At 42.8% G+C, this 21,254-nt stretch overlaps 1 protein-coding gene across 4 annotated transcripts in view; it reads right to left on the reverse strand.

Annotated features, from left to right (window-relative positions):
* Window positions 1–21,254, reverse strand: part of LOC118785501 (adenosine kinase-like) — a 133,220-nt gene that overhangs the window by 72,019 nt on the left and 39,947 nt on the right. For all 4 annotated transcript variants that reach the window (XM_036540216.1, XM_036540198.1, XM_036540225.1 and 1 more), the window contains one exon: window positions 4,415–4,587. In XM_036540216.1, the coding sequence (XP_036396109.1) occupies window positions 4,415–4,587 (173 nt within the window). The remainder of the gene's footprint in view (window positions 1–4,414; window positions 4,588–21,254) is intronic.

The following is a 21,254-nucleotide window of genomic DNA, read 5'->3' on the forward strand; positions in this document are numbered from 1 at the left end:
TTCAGAATACTTTTTTTTTTTTTGATTTTTTTACTTTTTTGACAAACCCTTCCCCTGGGTTTACTTTTGCAGAAAACCATTCTTGCTGCCTTTTTGGGGGGAATAATCTTTTTTCTAACCTCATGGAATAAACATTACCTCAGAAAAGGGGTGGATCCCGATTTCATCAATCGCTGTAATGTTTTGTTGCCTTGTCTAAAGCGGCTCCCACTACAATATCCGATACTGTCATTAAAATGCTGTAATTAAAAGGGCTGTGGGCTCAATTTGCTGGCATATGCACACACCCTTGCAAAACATCTGCTCCGCTATCATGTCAACTCTCCCAGTAGTCAATAGTAACAAATTTAAAACCAATTATTCACATCAGAGCCGTACAAGGCATTTTTCATTAATATGTGAACACACACATCAATAATAAAGGGAAATGTAGGGTACCACAGCTCCGCTCTGTCTGACACGTTGATGCGGAGCCCCCCGATGGGACCTCTGGTTTTCATTACCCTCCATGCAGTCGTCACGTCAGAAGAAAATAAACTATTCCCAATAAAAAAGTCTCAGTCTCACCTTTCATCTCCTTATTGAGACAGAAATATCCTCAGGGAACCCCCTGTGTGATGTGGCTGCATTTCCCTTGCTTTCAATGGGAGTCACACAAGAGTGTGCTCGTTAACAACCAAAACACAGAGGGGAAAAAAGGGAGCTTCATATATGCTGCTGCATGGAATTTCACCATTGGACAGGGCATCTGCTTTACCTGTACGGCTTTAGAACGTTATAGGATCCAATAGGTGTAGCTTGCAAGTGCCACTGCTGAAGAGTGTCTAGAGACACTGTATTAAGGACAGCTGCCTAATGGGCTGTTGAGTGCCCAGTGTGTCTAGCTTTCACTGTGTACTTTCTCACTACAAAAAAAAAAAACCTATGAAGTAATGTCACTTTTTATTCTGAATTTTGGAACATCTAAGAGAGTATACAGAATGTATTTGTAAATATATAAAAAATATATAGTTGGCCTGTTAAAAACAACTAGTTTAAAGCAATGACGCTTTTTGTTATAATTTTCACAGATTTTTTTAACTGAAATTAAGTAAAGTGCTATGTATAGAGCAGAACATAGAACACAGGATATTGTTCATTGTTGACAATTAAAGCCAATTGTAGATTGATTTAATTTTCCCCTACTTTCTTCACTTATTAAGGGTGCCACTGCTGATGTTTACTACTCTCTAGACTACATGCTGCCAAGTTCTAGTTCTGATTCTACTCCAGCAGCGGGAGCGATTTATTCTTCGCGTCTGACCTCTTGAGCTGCCTGGTGAACACCTGTAAGAGATATTACGAGCTTCCCTCAAAATTGTGGCTGACCTTCTCCGATGTCATCCCGAGCATCAAACAGCCTTTTAACAGCAGTCAGGGGGACAGTCTTACACGCCGGCGAGGGAGTCGATGACTGACATGTTCAGTCGTGGCAGATGAAGGTCGAATATGAGGGAACCTTTGGAAGGGCTATTGATCCTAAAACGGCCCGTCGATGTGCGGGGGAGGCGGGGGGGAGGGCGGGGGGTGTACAGGAGCGAGGCATTATGAGACGAGCTGTGACCTCCGCTGTCCCCCGTGACAGCAGCGTGCTGGCGGGGAGCGCGGCGAGGACAGACACACCGGGCAGGCTGACAGGTGAGGAGAGGTAATGAGCAGAGCAGGGCTCTTAGCTTCGCAGCCCGAGGCCTAGGCGATTTCAAATATAGCACACTGCGGCACTGCACCGAGACACGGGAGCGGTGCAAATGAGACAGCACAGGGACAGGATGTACAACGCGCGGCATGTAGAAGGGATTCGTAAATTAACCCTGTCCAGTTTATAAAAACCCACCTTAATTCTGGCCAATTCCAGAATCCGAGCTCACTCTCAGTCTCATCCCATTCCCAACCTCTCAGTTACAGATAACGTCCATAAGGTGCGATTCCCAGCCACCTTAGGTATGGTCCCTAGCAACTTTACTCTAACTCTCAAACCTTCACATGTTGTAACTACACAGGTTACGCAGCAAATTCAGCTGTAAGGAAGTCATAAATAATGTAGTAGTGTTTATGTGACTTGACCTAAAGGTTGTAGATTTGAATCTTGGTTGGGGGCACAGTTATTGTACCCTTTGGCAAGACACTTCATTCAATTTTTTTTCCACCAACGACTCAACTGTGTAAAGGATAATATGCTGCTACACAACTCACCACTTGATAAGGCTCCCTAAATAAATAAATACTGTTATTATTGAAATACCGCATTTGGAAATGACCCAGCATGAAGTTCTGAATGAAGATCCAGAGAGTGGTCAATATGTCTAACCTGTATTAACCCTTGACTGCTACCTTACACTGGTATTCTTTACTCAGTGTATAAACTGATGGAATTCTACAAATGCTGCAACTGTATTGCATTGATTCCAGGAGCAGATGAAATTTTCCTTTTTCCCACATGAACATAAATAAATGCTCGTGCAGCTGACATGTGATGGTCAGAAACATCGGCGCATTTTAACTCTTTCATGCGCTTTTCTTTTTATACGTGGCTTCAAGAATACTAATACTCATCTAAAATCATTGACCAATTTTATATCGTCTCCACTTTGATTTACACCACAAAGTACACCACCCCCTGTTTATTTAGCAACCTTAGTTAGTCCATATACATAAAAACTTTGCCCTCAGTCTTGATCGTACAGCACAGTTTTTCCTCAACATCGCTTCCACTGTTAAATAACGCATGATTCTCAGTAGATGCCCTTACCCAGCATGGCCTGGACTCATGGATATTCCTTTGCTGAGTTCCTTTCTGAAGCACTTCAGGTGAAGTGCCTTTCTCAAGGATACGACAGCAGCGCTCCACCTGGGATTCCGGTCGTAACTGTTCTGCACACTCCTGCCCTGCTAAATCTGATGACTGAGCTGAGCATAGGGCTACCTGATCACACTGATGTACAGTGAAGTGAAACTGACTGCATAAACACAAATCAACATACCTGTACCAAGTTTTGATGAAATAAGTGTCTTAAACCTACACGTGTCATGGTAAAGTACGGCGCAGGAATGTGGAGTTCAAGCTCATCGGAGGCTTCTATGGTACATTCTTTTCTAGTTTTTCTGTTCTTCCCTCGTGCGCAACAGGGGTTGTATAATGTCAAAACAGAGAACACATATCCTGAGAAATCAATCTTCCCAGTGTGTTCAGCGACTGAGAAACAGCAGTAAAGGAGGCAAGGAGAAACATCTGTAAACAGTTGCACGTCAACAAAGACCTGTCACAAGAACGCAATTGGAAGCTGTAATTACAAGGCAGAACATATGCTGTCAAGAGATGTCTCAAACATGAAGAAGAAACAGCTTTAAAACCTTTTCCCCCCTGAAGAACTTGAAGTTTGCATTTTTCCCCCCTTTTAACCCTGACTTTCTCAGTTCAAGAAGATGGTAGCATTATGAAGGGATTTCTCAGAGGCAAGTCATAACAGCTTCCACTGCTCCGAGTGGTAGACCTGAATGAGCGATACAAGTGAAGAAAGCTTTCAGAGTAAAAACAAATGGGGCAAGGCTGAGGTGATGATTATGGACACCCATGCCACATTCACGTTATAAAACCTGCCCAAACAGTCAATGAATGTCAAAGCCGTTTTAAATAAATAAATAAATACACACATCTGACTGCTGCTGTCGACTGAAACTGGGCTGTAGCAGGTTTGCTACCACAGTAACCATTGCAATTACAGGAGTAATAAAGTAAGGTATCCAAATGCAATGGGGGCAAAATGGACTATACAATAAGACTGAAACACTTGACATTTCTACAGCGAGCGTTAATCACACTGAAAGCCACTGGCGCTGATGAAAGAATATAATGGGGGGTTTTTCCTGAAAGCAGCTCTGCTCCTGACTGCAGTGTGTGACTGACAGCTGCAGTGGGCCCCACTGCATGCTGCGTGGAGCATTAAAAAGAGCAGGCCCAGCCAAGCAAACAGCAGACAGGAGGGCTTCCTCTCAGAGGAGCGCCTGCCATTCAGCCTGGTGTCACTCCGAGGAAGCAGAATGTGTTTTTAATGTGACCCCTCTCGTAATGACTGGCTAATTAAAGTCACACAGCTGTTGGGAATCGAGGAGGCCGTCGAGCGGCGCATTAAAAACACTGCGGCGGTGATTTAGCCAAATAAATAAATAAATGAACAAACAAACAGCTAAATAAATAAATGAATCCATAAAAAGAGGAGTGCTGTTTAAAAAAAAAAAAAAGAAAACCGAAAGAAAAAAAAAAAACTTGCATGGAAAGGAACAGCGGGCCTGGGAACAGAAATCCCAGCGCCCCATATAATGCCGGGCACATCCTGAGGAAATAATAAGAGGCACTCCCAGGGAAGGCCGGGCTGACCTGTTGTCGCCGGTGATGCAGGCGGCGCACGTCCCCGTCGGCTCCTCGCTCTGCTCGTAGTAGCGCGCGTCCACGTGCGCCTCCTCCGCCTTCTGCTTCAGGATCTCGCCGAACTTGTCCGTGCCGATGCAGCCGAAGAACGTGGCCACCTTATGGGGCTGCTGGATCATCCACTGGGGAGGGGAGGCAGGGAGAGACAGCGGTCGGTCTTTAAATATCTACACGCTCGACCTAATGTAAATGGACTTTGTGCAGGGCCCTGATAACAAATTCAAAGAAGGAATGTTTTTTTTTTTCACTGTGGCATAAGGGTAAGGAGCAGGGCTCGTAACTGAAAGGTTGCTGGTTCGATTCCCTGCTGGGGCACTGCAGTTGTACCCTTGGGAAAGGTACTTAACCCACAACCACCTCAGTAAATATTCAGCTGTGTAAATGGATAAAATTGTCACCTATGCAAGCTGCTCTGGATAAGAGCATCTGCTAAATAACAATAATGTAATGTAATGTACCTACAGCTACCTCTGAACTCGCCATGTTGTAAGAAATGGAGAGAGGTCAAATTTTCTACTCAACTTTAAGAACAGTCACACTGCAGATGGAATGATCTGAGACCTAAATCTAAAAATAATGTAATGTAACGCCATTTCAGTTTATACACTGTATATAGATGAGCGTTCTCTTTATCGTTCTCATCAGGGTTTAAAATAACCAGTAATAGACACTTACTTGTCCTGTATACTACATTCTCTCCCTGAGGGCAAGCGAATTAAGCACCTGCAGTAAAAGCTAAACAACACTAAAGTGGAGCACTAATTCCCATCCTCATGACAGCCCTAACATGAGAAACATTTGTGTGGCTACGTGTCTCTCTTTTTTTACGAGAATGATGAAAAGGACTTCTCGAATTTAAGTGCACTCGGGCTTAGCCTCCAAAGATTTATCGGTGCACACGATGCTATGTTTGCTTGTTTTACCGCAGCCTTGCCTTTGTTGCTGACAGGGCCCCCTTGTGAATGAGATGTTGCTGCTTTCAGGGATGACCTGTATATGTGTGAAATTAATCATTTTGCACAACCGAGTCGCATCTCTGTGGGAGTAAGAGTAAGAAAAAAAAGAGTACATTTCCACTGCCAGTCCTGAGACGTTTTCCTCACTTTTATTCAGGAACAGACCGAGCACAGTAAACAAACAGCAGCCTTCCCTTTGCGGCAGTTAGCTGGTTTGCCTTTCAAAGTCCGGGGCGACGGGGCAGCACGAGACAGGAGATGCATCCCGTCACAGTTATGACCATTACTGAGGAATTTTCTCGGAAGAGCGGATTTAAGCGGGAAGGGAGCGGGGTGTGGCCAGGGAAGAAAAAAAAAAAAAAAAAAAGAAATGAGGAAGTGGGGACCATCACAGCTGTGTGTCAGCCTGTGTCAGCATGTGTCTCCAAATAAATCCAGTCCTCCCATCAGGACTGAGGTGGAGGGACACACTTTCCCTCCCACCTCAAGGTCACCCACGCGGGTCCCCATCAGGTGCGATGTGATTTTCCCCCGCAGCTGCGATGAGCTCGGAATCCAAGGTTACGCGCCGCGGGCTGTTAGTAATGACAGCACATCCTCTGTGTTTGGGGGCGCTCAGGTGGGAATAGAGCGGGACTCTTCTCCCATCATGAGGCCGGTCCCTCTGCTGATAGCTTGGCAAGCCACTGTACCACGGAGCTCTGACTACCACCTCCTCTCATTACATGCCCAGATGCGATTTTACAGGGTCACTCATGGAAACACACACTCACACAAACACACACACACACACACACACACTTGGGGAAAATTAAAAGGAGACTGATATCCAAAATTATGGCATTTGCATTGAGAAAAAAATCCAAACAGAAAGGACAAAATATTTCGAAAAGGTAGTATGGGATAAATCTTATTTGCAAAAAAAAAAAAAAAAAAAAAAAAAAATTCTGACTAGTGCTCTCCCACCTAAAACGACAAACTTAATTAAAATAAGACCCTGGCAAAAAGAGCTCTTCAGTAGATGTGTGCACGCCGGTGAGAATGAAAGAGAGCTAAGGAGGAGGTGTCTGCATTTCAAACAGCTGTTCCAGAGATTTCAGAGGCAGGTGTATCTCTGTCGCCCTGCTCTCAGATAACCAATTGATGTCATTATAAAACCGCCCAATTACAATGAGCTGGCTGCGCATCTCACTCTGCTGTACGAGGAAGGAGTTGTGTCAATTCGTTTCCATCCTGGAACCCTGCTGACACTCCCTTTGCAGTCACGATCTGAATAGAAGATAATGCCTCCATTACGACAAAGCGCTATCTGCGGGTTGAGGAAAGGTCAAACAGACCTGCGCTGGATATTCACGCTTATTCACATCCCAATTATCCAACGCTGGCGGAGGCAGAAATTGGCAAATGTACATCAAGGCGCTTCATTATTGTGATACGAAGCAGTGAAATTAAGCAGCAGGCGAGATGCAGAGAGATTTGGCCCCGGGCAACGGATGAGACGGCGCACTGAAATCTGAAGTAACAGATTTTCTGGAGGTGCTGTGAGCCGCGCTGACAAACAGTACCTCGCGTATTTACTTAAGAGGGGAAAATGTTGCTCCCAAAAGATTATAATTGTCCCAAAATACAACCGTTCCGCATTTCACCGTGGAGAGACGCGACGGGAGGGCACACACACACACACAGTGAGAAGACGGAGACAGGAAAAAAAAAAAGCACGATGATGAAACACTCTGAAAAATTCGCAGAATGTAGAGCACGTCGCCCAGGGCAACACGATAAGTACACTGTACGTTAAGTGGGGAACAGGTCTCGTTTCTTTTCTGTTTGACTTCTATTTATCCACGCGCTTGGTCTCCCCAGGCATCTGGACGGCCATTAATTATGACATCTTGGGGATACAAGGAGCCCCTGCTCTGGGAGGTGACCCAGCATGCACTTCAACACCGAACAGCTGCCACTCCACACCGCCATGCTGCTGCGGTGGCGCCTATTGAAAAGGACAATTACACAGGCCGGACAAGGAGCCGCTGGGACGAGACAAGCTACGGCCTCAGAGCCTGGCTGCTTGGGCCTTGCAGCTGATAATGATACACTTTCACACAAAACTAATAAGGCTTTACATTTACCAGCTATTTCCCTGTGAAGATGTTGTTACATATTACTACAGCAACAATATTTTTGATTTTATTTACAGAACATAAAGAGTACATAATTGCGTTAAAATGTAATAATTTATAATGTTGATAATGTAACTGCAATGTGGTGACCTCTCAATAACATAACAATCAACTGGATTTTAGTTGTAAATAATGTCACATTAAGACTCAAACGATAGCATTTGTTTCCTTTTAGTATTTTCTTCATGTCTTAGACCCAATTTGGGATCATCAATTGTAGTACGGCAGGCTTGCCTCTTTGCACATTCTCTGTGCTTGTGGAGGAGCATTGCAGCAAGATGAACATAATCCCACAATACACTTGCACGCAGCGAATGGCTATTTTTCACACTACAAATCCCACAGTGCACCACAATGGAGCAAACACCGACTGGAGGATACGCACACCTAGGCAACTCACAGGCGCCTCACAAGCTGCTAGAGGGTGCCACAGCAGCAAGATGAAAACCGCCTGGGGAGAACACAGCCAATTGCATCCCACCACTATGGACTCACAGTCATTGTCAACAAATCAAAGGCTGCTTTTTTTGTAACTGACATATGATGCTGTTTGTCTCATACAGCTTGAATATAACGGGTGTTTTGCCACTATGCTGCGAGGTTAATCAGACAGATTCCTTCATCACACTCTGTAACAATTTAATAGCATTTAGTTCAGTTAGTTAGTTAGTCCATTCTTAAACAAGGGCAGTAAATACTCCTTAACCTGGAAAGCCTTCAGCCTAACCAGCAGAGTCCCCAGGGGATTAAAGTTTCCGTGCTAGATGATGGCAACATTAATTATGGGCTTATCAACCTGGCAAAATTCAATTCTCTCTATTTTTAGAGGACGAAAATAGCTTACTGAGGGCTGCATTCAAAAGTGAGCCAGAACAATCCATCCTGTTCTTTTGGCTTGCTCTGACATTCCCTTCTTCAGAGAGCAAACTCTGTGTCAGGGAAGAAATAAATAATTTATCACAAAAACAACTAAACATCTGCCCATCAATACCTGTCATGACTGACATGAAAAAACCAGCAGGCAAAGGGGCTTTTCAAAGTGTATTGACAATGATGAGGTCTGGCAGGCTCTATTAAATCACTCTTTCCTGCAAAGTGCCAGACATCAGAAAAAGGGGGCTGTGGATTTTTCACTCAATCAGGTAACACGCTATGCTTTTTTTTCCCCCTTCTTCTCCTCCTTAGACCCGAACATCTGGTCAATAACTGCTATCAGTTCAATTTCATGCACAGTTAGCAATCCGGGGCATTCTGCGCGTAGGTACTCTTGTGGTCCAGGGGGTTGCATGTGGTTCTCTCCCACTGCTAGGGGAACCAGGGGGTCTGTGCTCTGAGGGGGGGCTGGGCCACCTCTCGTCGCTATGGCTTGCCACTGTGATCCCCCGCCGGCCTGTTTCCAAGTGAAAGCTCACCGTGGTGACAGCTTTCGAGGAGGAGGGTGAACCATTAATGATCAATGATTACACGTGCCGCACTCTGTCAAAAAGATGGGTAATCTTTCCAGGAGCTGTTCGACTGCTGTCTTTGGAAGATATTTCTTAGTTTCAATAACCGAAAAAAAACTAACTGAAAGCAACAAGAATAATGATGCAGTGAGCAGTATTAAATGCTGCTACTACCAAGAACCATTACTGATTGCGGACCATCTAACCTTCTCCCGATGTACAGTGAGCAAAAAGAGGTCTCTCATTCTAATAACAAGCTCCCGTGTCTTCTACCCTCATTATGATTAGCTGCTCCAATTTAGAGGCAATAAGATAGCAATCTGAGCATGCAAACACGCTTTTCACAGTGTAGCCCTTCTTTCAGGGAAAAGGCGACACTGGAATCGTTGAGACTGCATAAATGTTATCAGCTAACATGTACATGAATGCTTGATAAAAATCTCAGTGGCCTCTCGTGTGGCTGAAAAGCCTATGTGGGCATATTGGGAATGGATGTCCCTTTATGTCAGACCAGAAGCCACCACCAAGGGCAGGGCCTGTACACTGCACTTGTATCAGAATAACTTCAAATACCACAGAGTAGATCTCGATGATAAATATCAGGTCACGTGATGAGAAGTTATACAGGCTGGGATTTTAAGTACAGGAAGACCGCCCCGGCATTATTGTGTCTCCTTGATAGCGCATCAAAGGATGAAGTCTGCAAGCATACAGAATATCCGGGCGCGTCTCCTGACGCACCTTCGCGCTGTATAGAAACGAGAGCTGCGCCGCTGTCTCCAGGCGCCGCGTTTATCTTGAAAGGAAACACCCAGTTTTACTCACTTGTAAAACACACTGTCATGATTTCTTTTTCGCCAGGGAATGAATTATTTACAGGATAAACAAGGTGATACTGTCTAAACCCTGAATCTGATCCCCGCTGCTCTGTCACAATGGGGTCATTCTTACCTGGCTGTCCCAAGGGTGTGTTCCAACACACAAAGCAGCCTCTGATGGGGGTGGGTGGGAGGGGGGGCCGTTATCAGTGCATATCTTGTAAAACAACATTGCTCTACGTTCATGGAAGTCTGGACTCTCCGTTTCTTGTTAATTTGAAAGACAAAGGCCGTAAAAAAAAAAAAAAAAAAAAGAGCAGATTTATTGCGGGAATTAACTGATCATAAAAAGGTATTTATGTTCCCAGGTCCCGTTAGAGGCGCGGAGAGATCACGGAGTGCCTTTCAGAGTAAAGCCCCTAATCCCGTCTGCTGAGCGCCCCGATCCAGCTGGTGGGAGCGCAGCTGTGCCCCTCTCCGGTGCGGGGGCCCGACGACGTCGCAGGTGAATCGGGTTTGGGCCCGCACTTGGGATTTACGCGCTGCTTTGATCTCGCGCACATGTCGGGGGCCCCCGTGGAAACGTTGTCAGCGGGGGGAGAGGATCCGCGGCAGGCAGGGCTTCGGGGGCCACCGATGCACCAATGAGAGAGCGGGCCGGCTTTATCACAGGTCAGACCAGACCGAATTTAATGTGGCAGCACGGAAAATTGACTTAAAAATAAGATCCGTCTCATAAAATGTAGGTCTAGAAAGTATTAAACTGTATCAGGCCGGGCTCTCCGCGCGGTGAGTGGAATTCTCCCCGTGTCCGTACGTTGCTGTGGAGTGTAAAGGTTCAATGTGTGCCAGTTCATTTCACGTTTCGCCGGGCTTTTCTGTTGCTGTTGAGCTGATGTTGGGCAGATCAGGCCTAAAGCAAGCCTTCTCAATCTGCGGCATTGTATCCACATCTTAATTCTGTTAATAAACTCCCTCTGTCTCGGGCAGTTGATTAGCTGCACTCTTTCACAACACCAATTGACACCCCTCCACCCCTCCCACATTCATAAAAGGAGCCATTCTCTTGCTGGAGGCAGTAGCACATTGAGGAGATTATTCAGCTGGATACAAGGACCACGGCACCCAGAGAATGACCTTTGACCCTCCCCACTACTAAGATGTGTGGCAGACAAAGGCAGGTTTACGCTCGTTAGAGCCCAACAGAAATTTGACAGGACTAGAAAAGGCAGGATCCAGGAGATACAGCCATTAGTCTTAGCGAGTTGAGACAAAACTGATTGGGCCCTACGACACATTCCCCCTCACACACACACATACAATGTATGTGCCTTGACTTTAACACACTTTCACATAAATTTTCTGCTGATGCCAACGATTTATCAATTTACCACTAGAAAATGGGCAGAAGTACTTATCTCTTTAAAAAAAAGCCCCACAAGTGTATAAGTAGCTTGTGTACAAATCCTATGGATACAGGTAAGCGACAAAAAAGAGCCTTCAGAATAACCGTGACAAGAAAGCTATACAATCAGTCAGCTGGCTGGCCTAAAAGGCCAATCATGGCAGTAATAAACAAAATCCTCTTCTGCAAAGCAGTTAGTCGGATGTTTGGGCCTTAGAGAATTTACACTGTTTAAGCCAGCTTCAGAAGTAAAACCACCAAGAAAATAGACCTTTTACATAAGCTGAATCTGCTGCCACAGAGAGGGATATGACTCATAACACACTCTCAACATCACTGCTAATCAGATCACAGTCAACAGACAGAAGTGAAGTGCTGTGACTGTCACAATGCGACTCAGTAATTCCAGGTAAGGTTCCAAAGGTACTAGTAATACTTATAGTGTTTGTACAGGGTCTACTGTGTTACGTTACATTACATTACAATAATTTAGCCGACGCTCTTATCCAGAGCGACTTTTAGCACAGTAGAACATAAATGTATCCATTCAAGTTGAATGAGCAACAGTGTCAGACCAGGCTAACAACACTCCCAGACTAGTGAGTGTGAGCATCACACTATTCAAGCCCTGCTTACAATTAACCTGTGCCACCTGACTACACAAGGGAAGCCAAGTATACTACCATACATCACTGGAACACAGACATATCAAAACATATCGCAATACTGAAAGTGAACACTGCCACCAGTGAAGCTGGAATAGCAGGAGGACATTGGTAGAAGTTGAAAAACAGCACTAAAACACCTTGTTCTTCAGGTGGCTTTCAGCTGCCTGTGGGTGTGGAAGACAGAGCTATAAACATGGCTACTTGCAGGAATACATTGGTACAACAGCAAAAGTTTTGATTTATAGGTCTGATAACCTTCCAGATTCCTTCAGCTGGTGCCAAACACAGAGACTCCCTTGGAGTTATGTTTCGTTAATCTCCATAAAGACGGGTGTGATAAATAATGCCACCGCTCCGGTGAAAAATAAGGGGGTTATTATGACACCATAAAGAACTCTATCCGTATCAATGCTTAAGCAGATAATAGCATGCGGGTACAGTGTTTCAAGGATTAAATGGCTCTCTCGGAAGACAGTGAGAAAGTGACAGTGAACAGTATCATTTCAACCTCCAGAACATTCCATCTGCAGTGTTTGCAATAAATCATTATGCCACTGCAAGTGTACAAAAATATGAATTACGAAATTTAAGCCATGGCACCAGCAGTGCACCACAGATCAGATCAGATTGTCCACCAGAAACAATTAACCTATGCCACAAATATCTGACTGACATGATGCAATGCAGACAATTAATGACTCTGCAAAGGAACAGCTGCTTCACCTTATCCTTGTGTGAATACTCAGTAACAGCCACAAATTAGAGACAGAGGATTAGCAAATGATGTGGTAGAGAGAGGACGAGTTAGAACCACATTTTGCAAAACCCAATCGCATGTAACGAAACAGCACAATCACGAAAACCCGTCTAAAAATTATAGTTCCTCTTTTCTTCATTTTGCAGAAATGACTAGAGGCCACACAGCTTTGTAATCTTTGCAAGATCATACCACAGACTGGGACAGATGCCATTTCATGTCAACAGGGAAATAAAAAAAAAAACGCTATCCTGAGTTTTGAACTGCAGTTTAAGCAATTCTTGCTTGTACATTCGTACATGGTAGCTTTACTGTAAACGTGGTGCTTCATATCACACGTCTTTATTTTGTTATTCGATTCAAGCTCTTAGATTTTATGAAGTATATCAATGTAAGAACTGTATATGTCTACACATTGTTGCCCTTTTATGCAAGTTTCTTCTCTTGTTGTAACAGGTTTTTGTTTCTTGCTCTCTGCCTGCATTTGTATGACTCATGCTGTTGGACAAATTTCCTTTTGTGAGGACAATTAAACAAAAAATGTATCTGATTCTGACATCTTTTGTATTTGCAAAAAAGGAGAAGAAGGGCAGCAACTTCCAGACTATTAATGTCTGAGGTAGCAAGGAACTCTTCCTTGGAAAAGGTTTCTTCTAAGCATCAATTTCCTGTATCCTGTTCTCCAGATCCAAAGGCTACTTTTTCTCTTAGCAGCACAGTGCATTTTTCTCCAACCCAGACCACAAAAGTCAGATCCCTTGGCAGCAGCCGCACATTCATTTTTTAAAATTTATTTAAACTTGATTGTTTCATTAGCTCTTATATTATTTATGTTTAAAGGGAGAATCGCAGAATGTAATTGGAACAAGCCAGGCACATAAAGCAATAACCATCATCCCCTCCAGGTGTAGATCCCTGGCAGGCTTATGACTGGGGGGAGGTGAGGCACAGTGAGCTGTTTGTTACAGAGATGTTTCCAGACGCTTGGGGTCCTTCGGCTGGAGGAATGACCCAGAGATGTTACATCCCTACACAACCTGACGGAAATCTAACCCTTGCAATAAATCAAGCACTGTATACGAAGTCGATTGCCATAACTTTCCAGCGGATTGCTGTAATAACAATGTCATTTGAGTGTCACCTGAATGCCATTAGCTCTCTGAATTCCCTCACTTTTAATGGCGTTATGCTGTACAGTTTATGAATTCACAGTAAAAGGGGAAAATATTACCATGCTTTCAATGCGTCGCAGAACAAAGGAAAATACTAAGGACTGTTGCAGATGTACATCTGTGTACATAAAAATGTCTTTCAAAAGTCATCTGCCTGCCAAATACAACACCTCGCATGCCAAAAATCTCAATATCCTGTAACTGCATAACTGTGCCTTTAAGCGTCAAGACACAGCGGAGCGTTAGCAGGGTCAAACCTTAGACTTTACACTCCAGTTAAATCCATTTCAAACGCAGAATTTGAATTCTACTTCGCAACAGCCCGCTGCACTGCGGGCCAAAAGTAGCTGCCCTCCAGCCAAGTGCTGTATCAGATTTCACACATAAACGTACATGTAACACACATTTCGCTTCGGAACAACCATATGAAAACAATTCAATTATCTTCAGTCTTGGGCCTGTGTTGATTTATTGTGTTGTGTCACTTGAATGAAACCTAGACACAGCGTCCGCAAGGAACAGAGCCCGTTCAGTCTCATGTTATACAAACATTCTCCGGGCCGCTAAATTCCACCAGATACGTGTTCGTTCCCGTAAAAACCATATCCAGAAGTGGAGCCTAGGCATTGACTGCACTCCCAGGACTGTTATGAAAAGGATGCTCTGGATGCGGAAAAGCTTTCCTCATGAGGTAAATGCAAACAAATTTACGTCCCGCATCCGGATCCTTGCCCCTGTTAGCTTTGGCAGAGCAGGTGAGGCGGTATTCAGTAAACACAGAAGACACTCCTGTTCCGAGAGACTGTTTGGAAGGAGCGCCCGTGCGCCCCGCCTGACCATCAGAGCGCTCTCAATGTCTTCTCTTTGAACGCTCAGAGACTAGCGCACAGTTCTTCCCAGTCATGCAATGGACAAAAACACTACAGTGCGTGTGTTTAACTTGCAGGAAGCGACTTTACACTAGCGGAATGACTGAAAGACTTTAAATAGTGCTCTCCCTCTTTGCCAAATTCAGTAATGTATAGTCTGACACCGTCTTTTAAAAGTAATACACCATTCTGACAATTCATACAAAGGCTCGTGGCAAGGCTTTGATCAAAAGAGATGAACAAGCTGAAAAATGTAATTTTCATTGGAAATGAACATAGCTCCACACATGAAATATTTATCCAAAGGATCCAATACTCTCCCTGGAGCACAAGACTTCTGATCAGTTAGTAAATTAATGGTAATAATAACACTCCCAGAGGGGCTCGTTTCTGAAAACACAAAAGCTGCTGTTATCTAAAAATCTTTCTGCTGTGGCTCATTTCCTTCAATGGAAGTTGAGGCTTTCTTCCAGAGAAAAAAAGATGGTTTTACAACTTTAATCCACTTTAATTATGTGATGATACAAGTCCTTGTTCTTCTGGGAAGTGTATTCAATTGCAATAAAATGTCAAAGCCACCGGGCAGGCCTCCCCCAACACGCTGCGTTATGTCACCTTCTCTACCCCCATGACACCAATTCATTTTTTCCCAGACAACCAAGCTCAGCGTTTAATTTGGCATTTCTGGGGTATTTCAGACACTGATTAGGGCTGGGCTAGGACTAAATCACACATTTGGCTGATCATTCTGTCCAAATGTGTGACTTACCTCTGAAGTTAAAACACTCCCTCAAGTCACACACACAGTGTATATGTAAAACCAGTGGATTAGCTAGGCTCTGAAAAATCATCATTGTCATACACAAGCATGATCCAGTCAGAGGGGAGCATTCTGTACATAAATCTATACTTTATAGGAATTTTTCAGCTGGGGCTTCCATTCAGAAATGCAATTATAGAATTCATGAAGGAGAAGCAGTCAGGTAGAGCAATCTGTGACCCAGACAGGAACAAAACTTCATCCTCTCTGATGGTTTGATTATAGGAGGCGAGCGATAAACACAGGCTCTCTAATCCTTAGTGCATTCCTGGTCCCCCACGACTATCAACTGCCAGTTTGTGTGGGATTAATGTGTTAATGATGAGAAATCCCCAGCTCTGTTCCTTAAAGAGTCTGTCAGAGAAACAGCAAACAGCTGCCAGCCACAGGAATTCAGAACTGCTACACCAGCACATGTGATTGGCACAAGGAAGTTACACCCACTTTGTAATAACAAGTTTTGCTTTGGTGCGAGGCCAAATGGAAAATTTCCAATGCAGACTTTCCAGAAGTATGTCCGATCTTTTACCTAACAAAAAAAAAAAAAAAACATTAAAATTTGGACTAACTAATAATTAGCCTAAAGGTACAACTCTTGCAAAATCCAAAATATAATGCAATGCATAATACATATATACTGATAAAACAACACAAGAGAAGCAATTCAGGAATTCAGTCCAATTTTGTGCCATTTTGCCAGGTGTTTTGGAAATTGTTACGTAACATGAGAAGGCACTCAAGTGCAACCATTGTGCCTGAATGCATTTGTTCTGTATTACAGATGTTGGGAAATGAAAACAGCAGAATAAACACAGCAAATTTACTTTCAACACCTCAACTCTAATGAAATAGTCTTCTGTAATAACATCATAAACAGCTTTACTGTGATATAAATCATAATTTGTATGTCATATGACATTCTGGTAATGTATTCCCCTCAAGGAAATGCTACGTTTCATTTGCAGTGACTTAACAGCTTCGAGTTATGTTCGTGTGTAAAAACATCTCATTACGAAGCATATATGATTTATCTATGTTTATACATCACTGGTGTTCTGTACGAAATTAAAGGAAGACATTATAAATGTAGCTATTGACATTAACATATAAAGATTACTTGTAAGTACTTCCAAATTTATTTATGTTAAAAAAGTCTCACTGTCTCACTACTAAGTATTGTCAATGGAACACAACCCGGTCATGACTGATAACAACAGGTTAACAGTTCAATCCATTGAAGAACATTTAAATAATGAGTACTGAGCCAATGCTGTGGAAGTTCAAAGGTTATATTGTGGCATAAATAAAATACACACACACACACACACACACACACACGTATATATATACACATATATATATACACACACACACACACACACACACACACACACACACACACACACACACACACACACACACACACACACACACACACACACAGGAGAACATGAGTCATTCATCTTTAAAGAACATTGTGTAGGAAAAGAAAGTGGATTCAAATCCCAAGACAGCAGAACTGCCCCAGCTGAAAGAGGGACACAGCTGCACCTGTTCAGGGTCTTCAGTGCTCATTTGGTCGTGAGTTACTGGCATTAAAATAAGAGACAAAGACACCTGATATTTCAGGCTGTCAGGAGCTGACTGTCCTCTCAACCAAGATCACCTCTCCGTCCTAAGATGTCACCTGCCAAATCAGCGTCATATCTATCTACATCTCCATCTCTTGGGAAATGAAAACATACAGAAGGCAGGGATGCATCATACTCCCTCCATCAATTTTAAACACACACAGAAATGTTTTATTGTCATTACACCGCACTCTCTCTCTCTTCGTCCCTCTCTGAGACAAACAAATGAGACCATCTAACGCACAGTGTCATGAAATCTTACAGGGGGGAATGTATGCTTTAGCGACTGATGTGATCAATTATCAACTGCCATTACCCAGATTCTCTTTAATTAGGGTTTAAGTGGTGAATCGGTCTCAATAGGAAGCCGAGAGCCAGCATGTAAACTAACCCCATTACTCTGCAGTGATACTCTTCCCAGGAGCTCTAATCCTTACAGTGTTTACACCCTACATTTGTTTCTGTGGCAACACATTGACTGCAGGAATGGCTCTGTAACAAGCCCAGTTTCTCTCCCACTCTCAGCTGAAGAGCCTGTCAGACTGGTTTGCCTTTTGTTGTCGAGTCTGGAGAGCTAGCACAATGTGTCCCAGTTAATGCAGTGCCCCATCTGCCCAGCGTAATTAGACAATTATGCTGGAAGGATCCATCATTAATTCCTTTGTGGTGGGCAATTTTGCGACACAAAGAGTATCATTTCATTTTCTTCACAGATTCCTGCCCATTTACCCTGGCACCAACACTTCATGTGGTATTGATACGACAGTGGGAAAAGAAAAAAAAAAGATTTCAAATACAGCTATGCTCATTTCATCTCTGACAAAAGCCAGAGGATTGTCCATGTCAGTTGTTCCAGTGTTGTAAACATGAACTTCAAACAAAGCCCAGTATATTGCTTTGAACACATTGAATTAGCATGGAAAATGTAATTACATCCAGCCGAGACCAATGAGCCCCTGCTTTTGAGAATATTTGTCTCTCCACGAGTATTCTGTGACAAACAACCTGCCAAACCAAAGGTTTCAAGGACACAAGACTGTAAACGTCCCAGGGAAAAAGCAAACAGTCTAAAAGAATGGGCAACGGCTTCTATAATACATATTCATCCATTTGTAAGCCTTCCAGTAATGTTCTCACAGGTACTCTGTCCTACACTAGGCATCAGACCAAGGACTCGGCAAAGTTACTATGGTAACTGACCTGACAAGTCTTTTTCAATGTTGCTTGAACTTTATGAGGGCAATTTGAAACAGAGAAATAAAAATTCACCAAACTGTAGTTGCAAGGGAAAGGAGAACCCTTCCCATGTGTCTTGGAGTGTTTTATTGAAATTTTATGTTGACCATAATTACTAATTCACAGCTGCACACACACGGGAATATGAACGAATGGATTATGTATATTTCTACTTTTAATTAATATGTTCAAAATGCTACATATGATTAAAACCACTGCAAATACATTAGGGTGAGTAAATGTAGGGATAAATTTATAAGTGAAACTGCAGGCACTCAACTCAGCAGCTCACAGTTTGACTAACGCATGCAGAGACACTTCACATCGGAAACAAATCTGCCAGTTGAACAGTTCTGTTTATAACAGTGAGCTAACCAGGCATGAATTCAACAGCGAGGACAAGCTGTACAAATCACCGGAGAGAATTGACAGTAATTAATAAAAATCTTACCGCAGAACATTAAAGGTCTAATTAGGGAATATTATCTTAATCACTGAGGAGGATACAAATCAAAACAATGTCAACACGGGCCACTTGACACAGAGGGGACGTAAGGCAGGAAACCAGCCTTAAAACTTCACCAAATCAGCACGAATGTTTGTACAAGAGGGCGAACTCTAAGATCCTGTCTTTGCATGGCACACATTGTGCTTCTCATCTTTCCAGAAGGGAATCTTTACTCTCAAAGTGAACGGGGACATGAAGTGCCCAGGCACACGCAGGATGGAGCCGGAGGATTTAATTACATGCCAAAACCCTTAAGCCTTACCCACTACACAATGAAATCAAGGAGGTAAACCAAGTAGCCTGAGTAGCACAAGGAAGGAAGGATGTCTTCTTTTACAGTCATTCTTCTACTGAATCCTGAGCCATATAAAACATTTTTTTAGCAGACACATTTATCCAGGGTAATTTACTTACAGGTTTTACATACTGTCCAATTATATAGCTGTACATGTACCAGGGCAATTCAGGTTAGGTGAATTTCCCAAAGGTACAACAGAAGTTTGCCCACCTAAGAAATGGCAATCTTTTGGGCTACAAGTCTTGATCCTTAGCAACTACACCACACTACAACCTACATAATGACAAGAATTTTTTTAAAAAAAGAAGTCTTTGTAAAGAATCCTATATCGTGAAAATAATGATTGAATGTCTGATTCATTGAGTCATTGAGCAAGGTTTAGAAAGTCCTTTTACTTCCTTGTCTGGTACACAGGGAACTGCAGGTGATAAATTCTACCTGCCAGGCACGTGCTGTAACTCTACAAACTTGAAGCGTGTGACATCGGATACAGGAGTGCAGTGCTGGGGAATGGAGGGGTGTCATCTCCAGGAATTTATGGATCAGTCCAGACAGAGGACATTTATAACAGTCATTCTGGCAGTAAACACAATGATACTTGGGACACTCTATGTCTGAACATGACTAGGCTTTAAGTAAGAAACTAAAAAAAAACCTCTCCTTTTTTAACGGTCCAAATTTATAAGGGGAAGCCTTCTGAAGACTTCCTAGAGACCCAGTGACACAACTGTGCAAGGGTAAGGGCAACAACACTTCTTCGTCTTCATTTCCAGAAAGACTTGAGCTTATCTTAGGAACTGGGGAAGAGGGGTCACAAGAAAAGAGAATGAACATTACATACTGCTTAATGATAATTTAAGGATAATACTTAAATGAACTACTATATATATATAGTATATATATAGTATATATATATATATATATATATATATATATATATTTATATATATATATATATATATATACTATATGGACAAAAGTATTCGGACGCCTGAGCATTACATTGTAATGACACTGTATTCAAATACATATACTTTAATATGGAGTTGGTCCCCCTTTTGCAGCTATAACAGTTTCCACTCTTCTTGGAAGGCTTTCCACAAGATTGTGGAGTGTTTCTGTGGGAATTTGTGCCCATTCAATCTGTAGAGCATTTATGAGGTCAGGTGCTGATGTTGGACGAGAAGGCCTGGCTCGCAATCTCCGTTCCAGTTCATCCCAAAGGTGCTCGATGGGGTTGAGGTCAGGGCTCTGTGCAGGCCAGTCAAGTTCTTCCACACCAAACTCATCAAACCATGTCTTTATAGTCCTTGCTTTGTGCTGCCACAAAGTTGGAAGCATAGCATTGTCCAAAATGTCTTGGTATGCTGAAACATTAAGATTGCCCTTCACTGGAGATAAGGGGCCTAGCCCAAACCCTGAAAAACAGGTGTGGCCAAATACTTTTGTTTATATAGTGTATGTATGTATAAATATATGAATACATAAATTTATATGTGTACATATATAGATATATATATATATATATATATATATATATATACATATATATATATATATATATACACACACACACACAAACCATTAACAAAACTAGAGCAAATAACAGAACTCAACTCTGGTGGTCTTCTGAGTAAATAAGAGGCTGTAGATCTTTCAGAAGTAATAGTCAGAACCTGCTTGTTTTTCTACATATTTTCTGGTACAGCAGTATAAAGTGCAAGTCTCAGTTTACATTACCTACTGAAAGTCAAACAGTACAATTCAAACCAAGGGCTGTAATGTAACTATCAGAGCTGGCTTTTGAAGACCCAATATCCTAAGCTTGTTATGAAAACAAAGGTTCAGAGAGTTATGAAAAGATTTTCTACTTTAGACTGAAATGAGTGGAGACCTCCTGAGCTTTCTCATTCCCCCATACAGCTCTTACACAGTCTACACACAGCCGGCGCTCTGATCACTCCTGAGAAAGCAAGAGCTGTTTGGGGATCACTTTACAATTCTCAGGGGCTCATATAACCTGATC

This window comes from Megalops cyprinoides, chromosome 1 (assembly GCF_013368585.1).
Source record: "Megalops cyprinoides isolate fMegCyp1 chromosome 1, fMegCyp1.pri, whole genome shotgun sequence".
Taxonomy (NCBI): domain Eukaryota; kingdom Metazoa; phylum Chordata; class Actinopteri; order Elopiformes; family Megalopidae; genus Megalops; species Megalops cyprinoides.